Source organism: Chlorocebus sabaeus, chromosome 20 (assembly GCF_047675955.1).
Source record: "Chlorocebus sabaeus isolate Y175 chromosome 20, mChlSab1.0.hap1, whole genome shotgun sequence".
Taxonomy (NCBI): Eukaryota; Metazoa; Chordata; class Mammalia; order Primates; family Cercopithecidae; genus Chlorocebus; species Chlorocebus sabaeus.
Genome location: NC_132923.1, coordinates 93,880,276 through 93,901,998, shown reverse-complemented (window position 1 = coordinate 93,901,998; position 21,723 = coordinate 93,880,276). Strand labels below are relative to the sequence as shown.

Here is a 21,723-nt window from a genome sequence, read left to right as displayed (position 1 = left end):
AATTATCAGTTTCCCTCACAAAAATAGAAAGATCCTGTCTTCTTGATTCATTGTGTGTTGCCAGATGCTAGGATAGCGCACACTGGAAAAAGACACGCTGGATAAACGAGCCAACGGAACTGAGCTGTGCCCCGAGGCACAAGCACTGGAGTTTCTTGTGTTGGAGCTATCCTTGGTGCTGAACCTTACTTCTTATGCAGCTTCCTTCCCATTGTGTGGACCTCATTTTGGGGCTTTTCCTTGGATTTATATAGCTCTCACCAGATTTCTAAACAGGGTCTAGCACATGCCGTTTGCATACATTTTCTATAGTCATCCCATAAAGTCAAAAAGTCAATACCCACTCCTGACTGCATCTTACAACTGATGAAAGTGAAATTTAATTAATGTTAGGCAAAGAGCCCAATGATGCCCAGTGTACTGTTTTTGATTCTTGCACCTACAATTTAAAAGTAAAAATGACAAACGAGAGTTTGTCTATCCAGAGAAGAGAGTTTATCAATAAAGGATCCATGAAACCATGTTATTTAAAGAAGAGAAAAGAGACTGAGAAATTTGAGCATGGAGACTTATGAAGAACTTGAGAGATCTCATCAAATATTTCAAAGTTTGTCATGCAAAAAAGGGAGACATGTATGTTGTATGTTTCCAGAGGGAAAAATTACAAATGATTTGTAAAAGTTACAGGGAGGCAAACCTTAAGCTCAACTTACAAAAAAAAAAAAAAAAAAAAAAAATACCCCTGGTGATTCACACTGTCAAATAATAGAATATTTTGCTGTTTGGAAGAGAGTGAAATAGTGAGCTCTCCATTTTTAGAGGCATCCAAGAATAAGCTACAGGGCCATATTATTCAAAAGTACTGTCATTATTTTGGATGTAAAGTTAGGCTGGATGACTTTAAAAGTCCCATTTACCACAAACATCCTGAATTTCTAAAGCTCAATGACATGAAGATTCAGAGAATTTATAATTTTAGAGGTGACTTCTCAGTAGGTTCCCAACCTCATAGCAGAAGCTAGAGACAAAACAAAGTAATATGGTAATAATGGGAACCAAGTAAGCCTGAAATAACATATTGGTCAACCGTAATGAAAATTTAAAGTTTCTACTGTCTTATTGTATTTTTGCAAATATGGAGCTCCCTTGGGGACTATAATTGGTACCTAGAAAGGGTTACTTTTCTGCCTTCCTAGCAAGACCTGCTCAATGCTCATGTTTTTATATGGATTTCTAGCTTGGAATGGTTTTTGAATTTTGATATGGTTGCAAATATTATTCATTATGTCTTTGTCTGCTTTTGCCCTCCAGCAAGAGTTGAGAAGTTGTGTTAGAGACTATATATGTATCCCACAAAGACAAAAATATTTACTATTTGACCCCTTACAGGAAAGGTTTGCTGACTGCAGCTCAAGACAAACCAACTCATTCCCATACTCCAAATACTCCAGATACTTTCACAAAGGTGTGGTCTATGAGGCAGACTGTATCAAGGAGGCAGCAGAGGCTCTGGGGTCAAAGAAAATTCAAGTTCAGTCCTGCCACTAACCAACAGCACAAACTAGGTGTTTACCTTAACAAGCCTCCAATTTATCATCTGTAAAACTGGGAGAATAACACATACCTTGAAGTTTTTTGTGAAGATTAAATGAGACTTTAGATGTATGTAGCACTAGAGCAACAAACATCATTTGCTTTTACTACTATTATTAAATTACTCATCTGGTTGTAATTCTCTACCCTGTTTTCTCCTTTTGATAAAATTCTAATCATAAAAGTCTTCCTTGAAGGTGCTTCTATTACTTCTCATACCTATACGGTGCATACTCTCGTTTGTGGAATTCCTTAAAGAGGAGAACAATGTCCTACCTTTCTTCAATTCTTAGCACAGGGCATGGGTAGGAGTTAATAAATACTGGGTTAATGACTTTATGAAGTTATACTAATCATATGAAAGTGAGTTTATTGCAAAGATGAATTTTCAGTCCAATGACTTCTCTATCACTTTCTCTCTCAGAACTACTCTTAAGGTCTTACTCCTTGAGGGCTTCTACCCAGGTTGTCCACTCCACCACAACCACAATCCTCTCTTTGGTGATATGTTAACTGAAATGCACAAAGTTAAATGGAAAGGAGGAAAAATTAAATAAAGAACACATGAACATTTCTTAAATTATCTTCCTCACATGTGCTTCTCTTCCAGTCTTAGTCTGTGTCACTTGAAATGGCATTACAGTGGGGAAACAGGGCAGGAATAGAATGCATTTTCATTGAGCACTAACCATGGATCCATTACTTTACATCAAAGACAGGATAATGGTTAAGAGCATGGTCACTAGAATCAGTCTTGGGCTCCAGTTCCAAATCTACTGCTAATTAGCAGAGTGACATTGGGCAAGTTATCTTTTTTTTTTTTTAAATATACACCTGTTATGTACCCAAAGAGCAGGTTATCTAAGCTTTGTGTGCCTACATCCTCTTCTAGAAACCAGTGATAATAATAGTATTTATTTCAAAGCATTGTCCTGATGGTTAATTGAAATAGTACATGTGAAGTGGCTGAACACTGTGCCTGGTGTTCCTGGAAGACATTGCAGGGTCTGGTCTGCCAAACAGTGAACTGTCTCCCACAGACCTGTGTGGAGTTGAGATTGAGAGCTGAGTGGGAGTGTCCACTGGTGCTGCTGGTCATGTGATAAGTGTGTGGGGCAGTGATTGTGCACCATGAGTCTTATTTCTCTGACCCCCAGCTATTACTCCAGGGACTCATTATAAGGCCGTGCCCCAGCCTGTCACCCTGAGAACAGCCCTCTTCACGTCCTTGTTCCGGAGGCTGTAGATGATGGGATTGAGGAAGGCAGAGATGACATTGTAGAACAGAGCCAGCTTCTTGTCCTCTTCCGGGGAGGACTGAGAGCCAGGCTTCATGTACATGACCATGGCTGGCACAGAGAACATGGTGACCACAGTGATATGGGAGGCACAGGTGAAGAACGCCTTTAGCTGCCCCTGTGCTGAACGTATCTTTAAGATGGCAATGAAAATGTTGAAATAAATTAGAAGGATGAGGGAAAGTGGGATCAGGATGACACTGAAACCAAGAATGAAATCTACTCGGTCATTGACTGAGGTATCTGCACAAGCTAGCTTTAAGACTGCAGGGACTTCACAGAAGAAGTGGTTGATTCTGTTGGGGCCACAGTATGGCAGGTGCATGGCAAAGACTGTGTAGACAAGGGCAGAGGTGACACCCCAGAGTCCACAAAAAATGACCATTACCCCACAGAGCCAAGGGCTCATGATGACCTTGTACCTGAGTGGGTGGCAGATGGCCACATACCTGTCTATAGACATAATGGCAAAGAGCCAGGACTCAGTGATGCCTAGCACCAAGAAAATGTACATTTGGGCCACACAGCTCGTGAAAAGGATTGTCTTCTTCTCACTGGCCAGATGTGCCAACATCTGGGGCACAGTTGTAGTAGTGTAGCCCAGGTCCAACATGGACAGGATGCCAATAAAGAAGTACATGGGAGTGTGAAGGTGTGAATCCAGGCAAATGAGGATGGCAATCAAGCCATTGCCCAGAATAATCAACAGGTAGATCATCAGAAAGGCCGAGAAGAGCAGAGGAGTGGTCCTGGGGCTGAGGGAGAAGCCCAGAAGGATGAATTCAGTCACAAAGGACTGGTTGGGCTCCTGCATTATGTTCCACCTCTCAGTGAAAAAGAAAGGCACCAATTCAGGCAGGGAACTAGCTAAGGTTTGCACTCGAGCTGGGGTCACTGGTGGGGTTGGGTAATGGTCAATGCCCAGTTCAGCTGAAACATGATAATCCCCAACAATACCGCCAATTTTACCTGCTCTTGTCCACTGCCACCACTCCCAGGAGATTTATGAAGAGGAGTCACATCTAGCACTGGCTGTACCTCCAAACCACCAACACTTACCTGTCTCAGCCTCAGTTTCTCCAGCTGTGAAATGAAAGCATTGAACTAGCCGGTCTCTAATTCCCCTTAGCATCCTCCTCTCCTTAGTGAGGCACTTGGATTTTCTTCATGCCACCGGGCGTTTTGAGATAAATATTGGTGTATTGACTTTATGCAAGTTGGAAAATTTCAGAGGCCTGTAACAATGAGAATACCCACATTATCCTTTGAAGATATATATTTTTTTATCACTTTAATTTTACCCTCAGTCTGTCTACAGGCCAAGACACTCTCTGACTACACACCCACCTGATCTCAGGCCACAGTGTAGTAGAAAGAACACTTACTTCTAAATCCGGCCGGTATAATTTGCTGAGAGAATGACCTTGAACAAGCCATTTACCCTTCCCCCAACCTCTCTGAGATTGCTTCCAGAAGTGCAAAATGAGAATAATTGTCTCTCTGTTCCAGGTTTGCTGTGAAGATTGAATAATATTTTGGCATGGAAATTATCACACAAGAAGGCCTAACACGTGATATGTGTTCAATAAATCTTAGCTGCATTTCTGCATGGCTCTACATATACAAGACTGGTATTCAGGTCCAAGCTGTGCAAGCAGATGTCTTGAAAAGTCACTCCATCATCCTTGATGCCCAGCATAAATTTTCACTGCCCCAGGTGTCTACCCTCCGTTCCTTCTCCCCACAAAAGTCAACATTCTGTTAACACTTTTGTCTTCTTGCTGACCCCTAGCTCTGTCTCTCTGAGCCTCAGTTTCTCCATGGGAACAGGGAAAGGGCACCCTCTCTGAAGAGATATCATATGCATCATCAGCCCTTAGGAAATGGAGCTATCTTGATGTCCTCAGTGTTTCTCCTTCTCCTGGCACTGATTTGTCTGATCTCAACCTACGTGTTCCCCAGTTTGCTTGCTCTGCTTCGGAGCACCATGAACGAGTCTCCACAGGAACCTGTGCCTACACTCAACCCATTAGATGGTTTATTAATTTTGGTCAAAAGGACTGCACAGTTTGACTCTCCTCTGTGCTAGGCATCTTTCCAGGACCTTCATTGATGTTAATCTGATAGACGTCACGTAGCTGGCAGACAACTATTTTTATTAAAATCTACCTTTCACCAAAGAGCTTTTGCAGGTCACGTCGTCTCCCTAGGTTGGCTTCAGTTTCTTCCTCTGAACAAAAGATAATGGTGCTGGGGCCAGATGGTCCTGAAGGGAGAGAAACCACATGACAGGGTGGAATGGGCATGGGGTTTAGAGACAGCTGGTTCTGCTTGGATTCTGGCTCTGACTTGACTTGCTGTGTGACCTGGGCTCTTAGTTCACTTTTCTAGGCCTCTATTTCCTCAGCTATAAAATAGTATTCAAAATACCTACTTTGAAAGCCACATTCTTCTTGTGGAGAAGCAGCCCAAAGAGGTTGGACTATTCCACCTTGGGCATTGTGTGGGGAAATGTGCTGCCATTTCTCACTATTTATTATTTACATGAAGCCAATGAATGGGATTTTTTTTTTTTAGGCTCTGGTGTTAAAGAGTGTTTAACCTGGTCAAACTGTGAAGGCAGTCTGTGTTCAGTTGGGACAAGCTGTCTATAAACCAGTGAAGTATGCCTGCAGATGCCGTTCTACAACCAGGACCTTGGTTTCCTGAACCCCAGAGCTCCCATCACTTCTCCCTAACTCTCCTGAGGGTGTACAATAGTCTCTACAAAGCATTTGGGAAAAAACTGCCTGACTCTCAGACATTGTAAGCAGAAAGCCCATGTGAGGGAGACCCGGGAGCGACATCATCCACCATGATGAGCCCAGCCTCTGTGCCTCCATTTGGGCCAAAAATATAGAATTCAGCTTTTGAGCTGTGCCTTGCAAAATGCTTTGACATTCATTCTCACTTTGAGCCTCCTGATGACTCTGTGAGAAGTATAGGGGAGGGATTATTATCATCATCTCACAGGTGGAGAAACTGAGGCTCAGAGAGGGAATATATAGAAGAAACTGAATCTCATTCATTCTTCAGCAGCTGTAGGGTTTCCCATGTGCAGCAAAACCAGAGCTAGCCAGAGCTCAACTAATCTGAGTCATCAACTTACTGAAACTTTTTGTCCTTGATTCTTAGGATAAAAAAGCCAAATCTTAGGGGAAAAGAGTCTTGTGTTGGCTTTGGTTTGATTATATTTACATATGAATATATGTAAATATTTATATATATACACACATACACACACGTGTATATAACCATGCACGCACACACCGTGTGCATATGCACACCCACACATGCACACACGCATGCACACACAGTAATCAATGTCATTTGTCAGATCAGTCCAGTCAGACAGGTCAGAAACTTGGAAAATCCTTTAGCTCCTGTCTCTACATCCTATCTGTCCCCTGGTTCCATCGCTGCCACCTTCGAAATGCCTCTCCCACCCATCTTGTCTCTCTCCAATCCCGCTGCAATGATCAGCTCAGACACTCAGCATCTGTCTCTCACCTGTTCTCATCTCAGTCCTCCCACTGGACCCTTTCTCAACCCATTCTCTGCCCTGTGCTTCAGAGTGTTCTTCCTAAAACAAAAATCCGATTGGGCCACTTCTTCCTGGCTCCCTTGTCTGCAGGGAAAAGTCTAACAAATTTAGGCCAATTCCCCGGCTTCACTCCTTAAAGCCAGACTTAGTTTTGGTCCTCAGACTCCAAGGAAGGTTGAGGGGCTCGACACTTTACAGAGATCATCTGCTGCTCTAGAGCTGACATAGAAAACATTCCAGCAGCCCTGGAGGTCATCTCCAGAGAGGAGATGTGGAGACGGATTTACTGTAGGAAGAAGCTGTCTTCTAGGTCGCAATGGGAATTTGTGTCAGAGTTGAGACTAGGATCCAGAACTCCTGACTCCCAGCTGGTCAACTCCTTAGGCTAAGTCTTAGCTCAAGGCAAGCCCAAGCTAACTGGGAAATTTTGCAGGTCATAGCTGGGCATGGTGGCTCACCCCTGTAATCCCAACACTTTGAGAAGCCAAGGTGGGAGGATCACTTGAGCCCAGGAATTCGAGACCAGCCTGGGCAATATAGTGAAACCTCATCTCCATAAAAAATAAAAACATAATAGCCGGGCAAGGTGGCGCATGCCTGTAGTCCCAGCTACTTGGGAGGGCAAGGCAAGAGGGTCGTTTGAGCCCTGGAGGTCAAGGTTGCAATGAGGTATCGTTGTGTCACTGCTCTCCAGCCTGGGCAACAAAGTGAAACCCTGTTGAAAGAAAGAGAAGAGGAGAGGAGGGAAGAGGAGGGGAGGGGAAGGTGGGGGAGGGGAGGGAAGAAGGGGGAGGGGAAGGAGGGGGAGGGGAAGGAAGGGGAGGGGGAGGAAAGAAAACAAAGAAAGAGGGAAAGAAAAGGAAGAAAGAAAGAAAGAAGGAAGGAAGGAGAGAGAGAGAGAGAGAAAGGAAAGAAAGAAAGAAAGAAAGAAAGAAAGAAAGAAAGAAAGAAAGAAAGAAAGAAAGAAAGAAAGAAAGAAAGAAAGAAAGAAAGAAGGAAGGAAGGAAAGAAAGAAGAAAGGAAGGAAGGAAGGAAGAGAGAGAGAGAGAAATAAAGGAAGAAAGAAAAGAGAAAGGAAAGAAAGGGAGAAAGAAAAGTCTGCAGGTCAGACACATCCTCACCAAGCAGCACAGTTCCACTTTATGCATGGCTTTATTGCTGCCCTCTGTAACCTTCTTACTTAATACATAGCCTGGTGCATCATAAGACCCAATAAATGTTTGCTGAGTGATCTGCATACCGGGAGACCCTGGGAAGCCAGAACAAAGGAGAAAGGAATTATTACCTTCTCTCTCTCCCTACACTTTTCTCTCCTTTCCCTGGAGGTCAGGAAAGAATCACCTGTGTCTGAGAAGCCCCTCAGGAGAAACCAGGGCACAAGTCAATGGTGGATGGGGCATTGGGAGAACTGGTGCTGAGTGCTGTGAATTTTTCTACTCTGTCCCTGTCCCAGCGAATATTAATAATTCTAGTGATAGCAGTTTATTATGTGTCAGGCACAGTAACATGTGCTTTACATTCATTATTTTATTTTATCCCCATAACTGGGTGATAGCTGAAAGATTTACTAATGAATATATGCACCATCCAATTAGAGCAGACACCAGCTACAGGAAGCAGGGAAAGCTGTAGCAGCCTGCCTGTGAGCTGAACAGGACACCCATGCAATGCCACCCGGTACAGTGAGTAGCATTACTATACCCATTTCACAGATAAGGAAAGAGGTGACACCCCTTGCCGAGGGTTGCAGCTGTGCAGAGCCTGTACTCATGATCACAGGCAGCATCACCTCCCTGAGCATCTATAGTAAGAATGGCTGGGCTGACGTGCTAGAAAACAGGTCCTCATCCCCCCACAGCACTTACTCGTTCACTTGCCTGCTCATTCCCTGCCTCCTCCCAGGTAGGTGCCGAATGGAAGGAGTCAGAAGGAACAGAAAGCATAACCCAAAAGCAGATGAGTGAAGCCAGGGCAGACAGTTGATCAAGCCAAGTAGACGCAGGGAGGAGATAATACCAGGCTTGTTGCTGGTGCTGCTTCTGCACACAGGGGAATGGCCATATGCTGGTTCTATCCGAATCTGTGTGTCCACCACTGGCCCCCAGCCCTTCATACCATGATCTCCTTCATAATGGGCTGCATGTGGTAGCAATGGGCATCCCGAAGAAAGGTCAGAGGCCAGGAGGGCAATGCTAGAGCTAGCCCTTCCCACATGTCCTCCTCCTACCATGTCCAGGCAACCCCAGGAATCCTCAGAGCTGTCTGGGAAGAGGATAGAGGGCTGGTTCAGGGGCATAAGGGTAAGTGGGGAGTACCCTTCTCCAAGGGACTGGGGTCTGCTGTACCAGGTGATACGGGTGAGTTATAGCAGCCCAGCACTATCCTAGGAGACCAAAGATAGAGCAATGTGGAGAGGGCTAAGGCGGCAGCTCCCCACCCAAGGGCAGCAAGAATAGACCAGGGTACAAGCCAGAGGCACAGGCTGGGCAGAATGGAGACATGGAGGCAGATTTGGAAAGAATCAATGTACACAAATGGGCAGACAGGAGACACAGCAGCAGGAAAGAGACTGAGTAGACTGGAAAGAATTGAAAGCAGAGAGAATCAGAAGGTCAGAGAGGAGCCTGGAGCCTGGCCCCAGGGAGCAAGTGTTGGCCCCAGGGTCCCCTATTGACTGGGCTGGAGCAGCTGCCACATTCTCATGCCCCTCCAGCAGGAACATACCTTGCAAAGCTGCCTGAAACCTGCAGCCTCCCTGAACATCACAAGCGAATGCCGCCTTCAGAGTAAGATGCTGTCCCAGCCCATGGACCTCCAGCCCTGGTCTTCCCCTCCCAGATGAGGAGGGCAGCCACAGTCCTCCACAGAGCCTCGGTGTTTGGGAAGGCTCTTCATTCAGGGTGACCAGACCTGGCAAGGGTCCTGAGCCAGCAGGTTCTGAATCTTGCTGACATCTGCTCTGGGTTGCAAGTCCCTCACTGACACCTCAGCACACCCACAAATCTGCTCTGGATAACCTCAGGAATTCAGCAAATCTTGGGGCTGGAGGCAGTCTTGAAAAATCCAGCCCATACTCAAGCCCCTAACTTCTCTGCAGCCTCCCTGGCAAGCATGCTGCAGCTGCTGTTCACATCCTTCCAGGGACAGGAGGTTCCCTCTCTCAAGGCTCAAGGCCGCTTAGGTGGCCGTGACTCTGCCTTTCATAAAATCCTTTATTGTACTGAACTAAAAGTAAGTACTGGTCCCTTCTGACTTCAATGGTAAGTTATCTAAGGCACCCCACGCCCCCATACTCTGCTCCACCCTCTCACCTCTAACAACACTCTCCTTTCTACCCCAGAATGCCCAGTCTGTGTTACAATGCAGTGACGTCTACATACTCCTGCCTTTCCTTAGGAGGGATGTGGGGTTCCTGGGTCACCTCTGTCCTCTTAATAAGCCCTTCTTGTTCTGACCCCACCCATAATTCCCAAGCTGGATCCTTGCCTCCACATAATGTCTCTAGTGTCAGGCAGCAGCCCCAGCCGACACTTCCCACTGACAGCCACAGGGATCCCCACACCCTCTGCTCAGCAGCTAAGGGCTCTGAAAATCAACCTCTGGGGAAGTGATTGGTGTGGCATAAGACCAGGGGATTTGTAGTCAGACTTGGCCACTGTGACCTGGACAAGTCATGTAGCTTCCCAGAGCCCCTGTTTCCTCTATAAAATGGACCCATGTTCCCTATGTCACAATCATACCTGCAATTCATTTTTGTTTTTGTTTGTTTTTAAAGTTGTCATTACAGACCAGACATTGAGTATGTACTACATCCTTGTGGCATTGTTTTAATTTTACAGATACAGAGCTGGAAACTTGGAGCATCAAGTAGCCTGTGTGGAGCTGGGATTATGCACACAGTTTTGTCTGACCACACAGGCTGTGCCCCTAATCAATACTTAATCCAGTGTCATGATCCACTACAAGCCAGGCCAGAGACAGGAACCACCAGGGCTCCTGGATGGGAAGGACAGAGTCACATGTGGAAATGTCCAGGAGTAGGAGGTGGTTGACTAAACAAACTCTAGACCTAAGAGCAGAAATTTGTGAGGGCAGGAGTTTCTTCTAGGGTTTTTGCTAAATACATACCCTCCTGGGAATCTGGAAGGAAAAAATAAATGGGACCAATATTTATTGAACACTTTTAGTATGCCAGGCACTTCACAAGCACCATTTCATTCAGTTCTCCAACAACTCTGTGCTCTGTGAGAGAAACACATTATTTCCACTTAATAAGTGAGGACATTGAAGATCAGAGAGGTGAAATGGCTTACTCCAAGTCACAGCTGTTACTCCAGCTGTTCAAGGTAGCTGAGATCTCATCTAGGTCTGACTGATTTTGTAAAGTACCTTGACTGCACTCTGCTTGCGAGGTGGGGAGAATAACAAACTGGGACCACCTGAGTCTCTAGCCTAGAGAGAGGGCCTGCCCTCAGCTCTTCTGATGACTGGGTCACCTGCAGAATGACTCCCCAAAGTTGAACCCCAGCCTCTCCAGGAACCCTGAGTTGTTCCTGAGGTCCCTACCTGAGCTTCAAGGTGATGGAGACTGAGAAGGAAAGAGAAAAATCTCGATTCTCTGTCCAGGGGATGTCCACTGTACATTCATTTACACCCGTACTAGATTCCTGTCTGCTACTGAGTTATAAAAGTAATCCATATCCATCAAGAAAATTAGCAAACACTGAAAAGTAGAAAGAAGAAAAAAATCATGCTTTAGTTCCATACAGTAAAGAACATTTTCATTTTGACTTCTTGATGTTTCTCTCTAATTTTTTTCTATGTCAAAATGATAGTGTTTGTTTTTCTCTTGCCTGGTTGATATCACACTTTAGGTTCAACTTTACTGTGACAGATTCTAGTTCGTTGGTCTCCTTCTTTGCAAATAGAACCATATTCTTGCTGACATTTGTTTGGGACAGTCAATCCACCATAAAAAATCTAAGCCCAAATGACAACCATGTTATTCCCTTGCCCAGACCCCACATCATGAAGGGTGATATTGAACCTGATCCCATCCAGTGAGACTTAAGAACTCTTCTAAGCAGTTTTTGTGAATATAATTTGTTTTCCTGACATAAGAGATAGGGTGACTGTGATACAGTCCCATTCCTCAGACCGTCTTTCTCCCACTGTGAATACAGATATAATGTCTGGAGTTAGGCAACTCTCTTGACATCATGAGAAAAAAGCTGAGACTCACAGTGGTCTCCCACTAACATTATTCAACTGTGAACAAATGCAACTAGTCATTTATCTCAAGACTTCTTGTTATGTGAAAAAAAAATTCCTGTATATATGAACCAGTGTTAGTTGGGTTTTGTGTTCTTCTTTGCAGGCCAATTCTAATGGATTAATTATTTTGCCTTTTTAAAGACTTAATGTTACATAGTAAGCAATTTACCATCCACTGACATATCCTTTATAACCATTATTTTCAAGGAATTGTTAGCCTATTGTTGGACATGTAGTTTTGATTCCATTTTTTTTTCTATTAAAAATGGTACCTAATTGGATAGCACTACAATGTAGTAAGCTTTCAATAAAAAAAAAATTGAGTTGAGTTAGAGTTATAAAATATAGAAGTAGCAGTTTCAGACTTTGTTACCAACCAGGATGAAGTAACAGGCATCAGAATTAACCACCCCCCACAACACACATCTGTAATAACTACAAATCTTTAAAACAATGTGAAACAATATTATTTGAGACACTGGACATCAAGCAGCAAGAGACAGTGATCTATGAGACTTGAGAAACCAGTGAGTTCAACGCTACCATTTCCCCAAGTTACTGCTTAGAAAGAGAGACCAGGCTATGCCATGGGTACTGAGGACACGGAGGAGGCCAGTGGTCTCCATGGGTTGAGGAGATAGAGTTGAGAGTTCAGCGAGACCAAAGTGGCTCTCTGAAGAGTTCACAGAGCAGGGCACTGGGGAAATGAGAGCTGTACAAAGAAAGAGCTCCAGAGATTTGCACGGGGTCCCACCCAAGTCTTCAGCTAAGTATTGATCAGTGCATTTGTGTGAGGAAACGGCCAGAGGATGGGGAAAGAAGTACAGGGGGAAAAGTGAAAGGATTAGAGGGAACAAACCTCAGAGCTCATATAGGGCCATAGATACTTCCTGTTCCCATTAGCCAGACTAAAGGCTGCTCTGGTCTCACACAACAAAACTTAAAAGCAAAACTCAAAAGGGTTAAAATGTTTACAAGTAACTTAACTGCATTCCAGAAAAATGCTCAAGAGTATTTATTAGGAATCAAAAATAAAATATCCAACACAGTTGGATCAACAAAGTAAGATTCGAATGTCTGACACCCAATAAAAATTACCAGGAATGCCATAAAACAAAATGATACAACCTATAATGAAGAGAAAAATAATTTGGTTAAAACTGACTCAGAAATACACAGATCAATAAGAATAAGTAGATAAGGACATTAAAAAGTTATTATATCTATATTCCATATGTTTAAGAAGCTACAGGAAAGATCAAGCACAATAACAAGAAACATGAAAAATATAAGTCTAAGACTGAAATATAATAAAAATAAAACTATATAGAGATGAAAACTATGTGTTAGATGAAAAATGCACTGGGTAAGATTAACAGTAGATTAGACATTGCTGAAGAAAATATTAACAAACATAACAAAACCAACCAAAGCAGAACACACAGAAAAAAGCCTTTTGAAAAGTGAATAGAGCATCAGTGAGATGTGAGACAACTTCAAATGGCCTAAAATGTTTAATAAATGTTATCAAAATAAAAAACCAGAAAGATATTTGAAAAAATAATGGCTAAAAATTGTCCAAATATAGTTAAAACTATAAGCCCATACATCCAAGAAAATCTCAATGAAAACTAAACATGAAGAAAATTCTAACAAGACCTGTCATAAGAAAATTGCTTTTAAGTGCTAGTCTTAAAAGAAGCCAGAAAAATATATTACATATAGAGAATCAAAGATCAGAATAACAGCCAACTTCTCGTCAATGGCGAGGGAAGCAAAATAGCGCTGGAACCATGTCTTTAAGGTTCTGAAAGAAAGAAAACAAAACTGTCAAACAAGAAGATTTTACCCAGAAAAAATATCTTTCAAATATCAAGGTGAAAGAAAGAATTTTTCAGACATTGAAAGCTGAAAAACAATGACAGAAATATGTCTAGCAAATCTCCAAATATTGGAAACTAAAGCACACGTCTAAAAACTTGTGAGGCAAAGGAAAACAAAAAATTAGAAAGTATTTGGAGCCAATGAAAATGAAAACACAATATATCAAAATTCATGAGATATAGTTAAAGCAGTACTTAGAAATTTATAGCACTAAATGTTTATATTAAAAAAAGAAGCACTTTGGGAGGCTGAGGCAGGTGGATCACAAGGTCAGGAGATCAAGACTATCCTGGCTAATACGGTGAAACTCTGTCTCTACTAAAAATACAAAAAATTAGCCGGGTGTGGTGGCGGGTGCCTGTAGCACCAGCTACTCGGGAGGCTGAGGCAGGAGAATGGCGTGAACCCAGGAGGTGGAGCTTGTGGCGAGCCAAGATCACGCCACTGTACCCCAGCCTGGGCAAAAGTGCGAGACTCTGCCAAAAAAAAAAAAAAGAAAAAGGATCTCATAGCAATTACCTCTGCTTCCACCTTAAGACTAGATAAAGAAGGCCCAATTAAACTCAAAGTAAAAAGATAAAAGGAAATAGCAGATGTTACAAAATCAATGAAGTGGAACATAGAAAAACAATATAGAAAACCAACGAAACCAAAGGCTAATATTTTTGGAATTTTTTTAGATGGTAAATAATAATGACAATGCTATAGCCCAACTGATCAGGAAAAAAGATAGAAGACATGAATTTCCAATAAGAAGGGTAATATCAGTATAAATTCTATAGATATTAAAAGAATAAGGGAATGTTGTGAACAACTTTATTTCAATAAATTAGAAACAGATAAAATGGACAAATTCATTGAAATACATTAACTAACAAAGCTCATTTGAAAAGAAATAGATAACCTGAACAGACACATATCTATTTTAAAGATTGAATGTGTGGTTAAAACTCTTTCACAAGAGGAGCAGGCAGCAATCTTTGCTGTTCTGCAGCCTCTGCTGGTGATACCCAGGCAAGCAGGGTCTGGAGTGGACCTCCAGCAAACTCCAACAGACCTGCAGAAGAGGGGCCTGACTGTTAGAAGGAAAACTAACAAACAGAAAGCAAAGTATCAACATCAACAAAAAGGATGACCACACAAAAACCCCATCTGAAGGTCACCAACATCAAAAACCAACGGTAGGTAAATCCATGAAGATGAGGAAAAACCAGTGAAAAAGGCTGAAAATTCCAAAAACCAGAATGCCTCTTCACCTCCAAAGGATCACAACTCCTTGCCGGCAAGGGCACAAAACTGGATGGAAAATCAGTTTGACGAGTTGACAGAGGCAGGCTTCAGAAGATGGGTAATAACAAACTCCTCCAAGCTAAAGAAGCATGTTCTAACCCAATGCAAGGAAGCTAAGAACCTTGATAAAAGGTTACAGGAATTGCTAGCTAGAATAGCCAGTTTAGAGAAGAATATAAATGACCTGATGGAGCTGAAAAACACAGCACGAGAACTTCATGAAGCATACACAAGTATCAATAGCCAAATTGATCAAGCAGAAGAAAGGATATCAGAGATTGAAGATCAACTTATTGAAATAAAATGTGAAGACAAGATTAGAGAAAAAAGAATAAAAAGGAAAGAACAAAGCCTCTGAGAAATATGGGACTATATGAAAAGACCAAACCTACGTCTTATTAGTGTACCTGAAAGTAACAGGAGAATGGAACCAAGTTGGAAAACACACTTCAGGGTATTATCCAGGAGAACTTCCCCAACCTAGCAAGACAGGCCAACATTCAAATTCAGGAAATACAGAGAACATCACAAAGATACTCCTCGAGAAGAGCAACCCCAAGACACATAATCGTCAGAGTCTCCAAGGTTGAAAGGTAGGAAAAAATGTTAAGGGCAGCCAGAGAGAAAGGTCGGGTTACCCACAAAAGGAAGCCCATCAGACTAATAGTGGATCTCTCTGCAGAAACCCTACAAGCCAGAAGAGAGTGGGGGCCAGTGGATATTCTTAAAGAAAAGAATTTTCAACCCAGAATTTCATATCCAGCCAAACTAAGCTTCATAAGGGAAGGAGAAATAAAATTCTTTACAGACAAACAAATGCTGAGGGATTTTTTTTCATCACCAGGCCTGCCTTACAAGAGCTCCTGAAGGAAGTACTAAATATGGAAATGAAAAACCAGTACCAGCCACTGTAAACACATACCAAAATGTGAAGACCATCGACACTATGAAGAAACTGCATCAACTAATGGGCAAAATATCCAGCTAGCATCATAATGATGGGATCAAATTCACAATAACAATATTAACCTTAAATGTAAATGGGTCAATGCCCCAATTAAAAGATACAGACTGGCATATTTGATAAAGAGTCAAGACCCATTGGTGTGCTGTATTCAGGAGACACATCTCACTCACAAAGGCACATATACGCTCCAAATAAAGGGATGGAGGAATATTTACCAAGCAAATAGAAAGAAAGAAAAAAAAAAAAGCAGGGGTTGCTATCTTAGTCTCTGATAAAACAGACTTTAAACCAATAAAGATCAAAAAAGACAAAGAAGGGTAATACATGATGGTAATGGTATCAATGCAACAAGAAGAGCTAACTATCCTAAATATATATCCACCCAATACCAGAGCACCCAGATTCATAAAGCAAGTTCTTAGAGACCTACAAAGAGACTTAGACTTACACACAATAATAGTGGGAGACTTTAACACCCCACTGTCAATATTAGACAGGTCAATGGGACAGGAAATTAACAAGGATATTCGGAACTTGAACTTAGCTCTGGTCCAAGTGGACCTAACAGACATCTACAGAACTCTCCACTCCAAATCAACAGAATATACATTCATCTCAGCACTACATAGCACTTCTTCTGAAATTGACCATATAATTGGAAGTCAAACACTCCTCAGCAAATGCAAAAACAAAAAACAAAACAGAACAAAAACAGAAATCATAACAGTCTCTCAGACCACAGTGCAATCAAATTAGAACTCAGGATTAAGAAACTCACTCAAAACCACACAACTACATGGACAATGAACAACCTGCTCCTGAATGACTACTGGGTATGTAATGAAATTAAGGCAGAAATAAATAAGCTCTTTGAAACCAATGAGAACAAAGAAAGACACAACATACCAGAATCTCTGGGACACAGCTAAAGCAGTGTTTGGTGGGAAATTAACAGTATAAAATGCCCACAGAAGAAAGTAGGATATATCTAAAATTGACACTCTAACGTCACAATGAAAAGAACTAGAGAAGCAAGAGCAAATAAATTCAAAAGCTAGCAGAAGATAAGAAATAACTAAGATCAGAGCAGAACTGAAGGACATAGACACACAAAAATCCCTTAAAAAATCAATGAATGCAGGAGCTGGTTTTTTGAAAAGATTAACAAATAGATAGACCACTAGCCAGACTAATAAAGAAGACAAGAGAGAAGAATCAAATAGACACAATAAAAAATGATAAAGAGGAGATCACCACTGATCCCACAGAAATACAAACTACATCAGAGAATACGATACATACCTCTATGAAAATAAACTAGAAAATCTAGAAGAAATGGATAAATTATTGAACATATAGACTCTCCCAAGACTAAACTAGGAAGAATTCAAGCCCTGAATAGACCAATAACAAGTTCTGAAATAGAGGTGGTAATTAATAGCCTATCAACCAAAAAAAAAAAAAAAAATGCCCAGGACCAGAGGTATTCACAGCCGAATTCTACCAGAGATACAAAGAGATGTTACTATTCCGATATTAACAATAGATGTTAATCTATTCCAAACAATAGAAAAAGAGGGACTCCTCCCTAACTCATTTTATGAGACCAGCATCATCCTGATACCAAAACCTGGCAGAGACACAACAAAAAAAGAAAAATTCAGACAAATATCCCTGATGAACATTGATGCAAAAATCCTCAATCAAATACTGGCAAAGTAAATCCACCAGCACATCAAAAAGCCTATCTATCACGATCAAGTTGGCTTCATCCCTGGGATGCAAGGATGATTCAACATATGCAAATCAATAAATGTAATCTATCACATAAGCAGAACCAATGGCAAAAACAATAAGATTATATCAAAAGATGCAGAAAAGGCCTTTTATAAAATTCAACATCCCTTCCTGCTAAAAAACACTCAATAAACTAGGTATTGATGGAACATATCTCAAAATAAAAATAGATATTTATGACAAATCCACAGCCAATATCATACTGAATAGGAAAAAGCCAGAAGCATTCCCTTTGAAAACCAGCACAAGACAAGGATGCCCTCTGTCACTATTCCTACTCAACACAGTATTGGAAGTTCCGGCCAGGGCAATCAGGCAAGAGAAAGAAATAAAGTGTATTCAAATAGGAAGAGAGGAAGTCAAATTATCTCTGTTTGCAGGTGACATGATTGTATATTTAGAAAACCCCATTGTCTCAGCCCAAAAACTCCTTAAGGTGGTAAGCAACTTCAGCAAAATCTCAGGATACAAAATCAATATGCAAAAATCACGAGCATTCCTATACAGCAATAATAGACAGAGAGCCAAATCATGAGTGAACTCCCATTCAAAATTGCTACAAACAGAATAAAATACTTAGGAATACAACTTACAAGCAATGTGAAGGACCTCTTCAGGGAGAACTACAAACCACTGCTCAAGGAAATAAGAAAGGATACAAAGCAATGGAAAAACATTCCATGCGCACGGATAGGAAGAATCAATATTGTGAAAACGGCCATGCTGCCCAAAGTTCTTTATAGATTCAATACTATTCCCAGCAAGCTAACATTGACTTTCTTCACAGAATTATAAAAAACTACTCTAAATTTCACGTGGGACCAAAAAAGAGCTCACATAGTCAAGACAATCCCAAGCAAAAAGAACAAAGCTGGAGGCATCATGCTACTTGACTTCAAACTATACCACAAGAGTCCAGTAACAAAACAGTATGGTGCTCGTACCAAAACACATATATAGACCAATGGAACAGAACAGAGGCCTCAGAAATAACACCACACATCTACAACCATCAGATCTTTGACAAACCTAACAAAAATAAGCAATGGGGAAATGATTCCCTATTTAACAAATGGTGTTTGGAAAATTGGCTAGCCTTATGCAGAAACCTGAAACTGGACCCCTTCCTTACACCTTTTACAAAAATTAACTCAAGATGAATTAAAGATTTAAACATAAGACCTAACACCATAAAAGCCCTAGAAGAAAACCTAGGCAATGCCATTCAGGACATAGGCATGGGCAAAGACTTCATGACTAAAACACCAAAAGCAATGGCAACAAAAGCCAAACTTGACAAATGGGATCTAACTAAACTAAACATCTTCTGCACAGCAAAAGAAACTATCATCAGAATGAACAGGTAACCTATAGAATGAGAGAAAATTTTTGCAGTCTATCCATCTGACAAAGGGCTAATATCCAGAATCTACAAGGAACTCAAACAAATTTACAAGAAAAAAACAACTCCATCAAAAAGCAGCAAAGGATATGAACAGATACTTTTCAAAAGAAGACATTTATGTGGCCAAAAAAATATGAAAAAAAGCTCATCATCACTGGTCATTAGAGAAATGCAAATAAAAACCACAATGAGATACCATCTCACGTCCGTTAGAATGGCGATCGCTAAAAAGTCAGGAAACAACAGATGCTGGCAAAGATATGAAGAAATAGAAACATTTTTATACTATTGGTGGGAGTGTAAATTAGTTCAACCATTGTAGAAGACAGTGTGGTGATTCCTCAAGGGTCTAGAACCAGAAATACCATTTGACACTGCAATCCCATTATCGGGTATATATCCAAAGTATTATAAATCATTCTACAAAAAGACACATGCATACATATGTTTATTGCCGCACTATTCACAATAGCAAAGACTTGGAACCAACCCAAATGCCCATCAGTGACAGACTGAATAGAGAAAATGCGGCACACATGCACCATGGAATACTATGCAGCCATAAAAAAGGATGAGTTCATGTCCTTCGCAGGGGCATAGATGAAGCTGGAAGCCATCATTCTCAGCGAACTAATAGGAACAGAAAACCAAACACCGCATGTTCTCACTCATAAGTAGAAGCTGAACAATGAGAACATACGGGCACAGGGAGGCGAACCTCACACACTGGGGCCTGTCGGGGGTTGGGGGGCAAGGGGAGGGATAGCATTAGGAGAAATGCCTAATGTAGACGATGTGTTGATGGGCTCAGCAAACCACCATGGTACATGTATACCTATGGAACAAACCTGCACGTCTGCACATGTACCCCAGAACTTAAAGTATAATAAAATAAAATAAAAAATAAAATATAAAAAACCTTTCCACAAGGGAAACTCTAGTGCAGATGGATTGACTTGTGAATTCTACCAATCATTTAAGGAAGACATACTCAAAGCCTGCATGAAGTCTTCTAGAAAATGTAAGTGGAAGGAATAGTTCCTAACTCATTTTGTGAGCACCACCACTCTGATACAAAACAAAAAACAAAAAACAAAAAAACCCATAAGATATTACAAGAAAAGAAAACTATTGGTCCATATCCCTCATGAACACAGATGCCCACATTCTTTACGTAATTTTAACAAATCGAGTCCCACTACACCCTGGCCAAGAGTTAGATGAAGAGAAACTAAGTTGAGAGGCAGAGAAGTATGCTGGAATACCAGATCTAGGCGTCAGCCTCATCTGGACCGTTCCCTAGAAATCTAACCTCAGTGAATCAGGATGATGATGATGATTATTATTATTACTATTTCTCTCATTTCTTGAGCACATACTATGTTCATAGTGTTCGGTGCTTAAAATACATAGTTTTTAATGCATCTCACTTAACACTCAGATCATGTAAAGTTTACATTATTGTTCTAATTTCACAGTTTAAGAAACTGAGACTCAGGAAGATTAAGTAACTCACCTGAGTAACTAGTAGACCTCTCATGAAAATTGAACCAGATCAGGACACAAAGAACTAACAACTACTAAATGGCTGGCATAGGTCTGCCTGGCATATTAGACATGTACCATCTTTTTAAACTCTTTACCTGCTTACAAAAAAATAAACTCTTTACCTGCTTACTTATTTATGGATATGCAGCCCCGTAAGTAAACATTAAATCTCTGTTTGGACATTAAATCTGTTTCAGATCACAAGCATGCCAGATTCAAGAAGCTCATCTTTTAGAAAGGAAGGCAATTACCACCACACATGCACCGCTGTCTCCTCCCACTTGCCTGAGATGTGAGTGTCCTGGACAGGGAACCTCTGCTGGGGATCCAGGTATCAGACTCTGGCCCCTACTCCAGGTATCCCAGCTCCCCACTGGGGAAGAACTAGGCTGACCTTCAATACCTGCTCACATGTGACTGTTTGGATAGAACCTGTCATTGACTGAGTCATTTTATTTACCAGAACCTGTGCTAAGAACTATACACATGTCTTCTTAACCCTCACAGCATTGTTTTTGGTTCCAAATACAGTGAGTGAGGCTCAAGGAGAGAAGGTGATTTGTCCAACATCATATGACTGGGAAGTGGTGAAGTCAGCACTCAACTCCCAATCTGTCTGACTTTTTTTCTCTGTGTCTCATAATAAAGAATGGCTCTGTGTCTTCTGGAGTTTAAGAAGCTAAGTCTAGGGAAGGGCATGATGTATGGAGTAGATAAATAGTTAAGAGAGAAAACATTAAAGCACAAACTACATTGTGCAATGCCTACTGTGTGTGCCCATGGATAGGTCCATCCATGTCAGGTAGCTGCCAGCTCATGGAGACCATATAATAAAGAGCATGTAGGAGACCATATAATATCCAAATTCAGACACATTTTGAGAGTGAAGGGGAATGTTTAAAATAATCACAGGTGTTAATTGACCTATAGCAGGACTGGATCATAAAAACTAAAATAAGAGATCACCCTACCCAAATCCCATTCTTGACTTCATATTCTAGAGACACAGGACCTGCTGTCTTTCCACAGCTGGAACCAGGCACAAAAATCCGTGTTGCCTGGATATAAGTGTTACATCTCTGGG

The 21,723-nt window shown here is 41.5% G+C and overlaps 1 protein-coding gene across 1 annotated transcript; it reads right to left on the bottom strand.

The window, feature by feature from the left end:
* Positions 1–2,769: 2,769 nt before the first annotated feature.
* On the bottom strand, positions 2,770–3,887 carry LOC103224983 (olfactory receptor 2A7-like). Its single transcript, XM_007979126.3, has one exon. The coding sequence runs from the start codon at positions 3,703–3,705 to the stop codon at positions 2,770–2,772; it is 936 nt and encodes a 311-aa protein (XP_007977317.2). The 5' UTR covers positions 3,706–3,887.
* Positions 3,888–21,723: the final 17,836 nt, after the last annotated feature.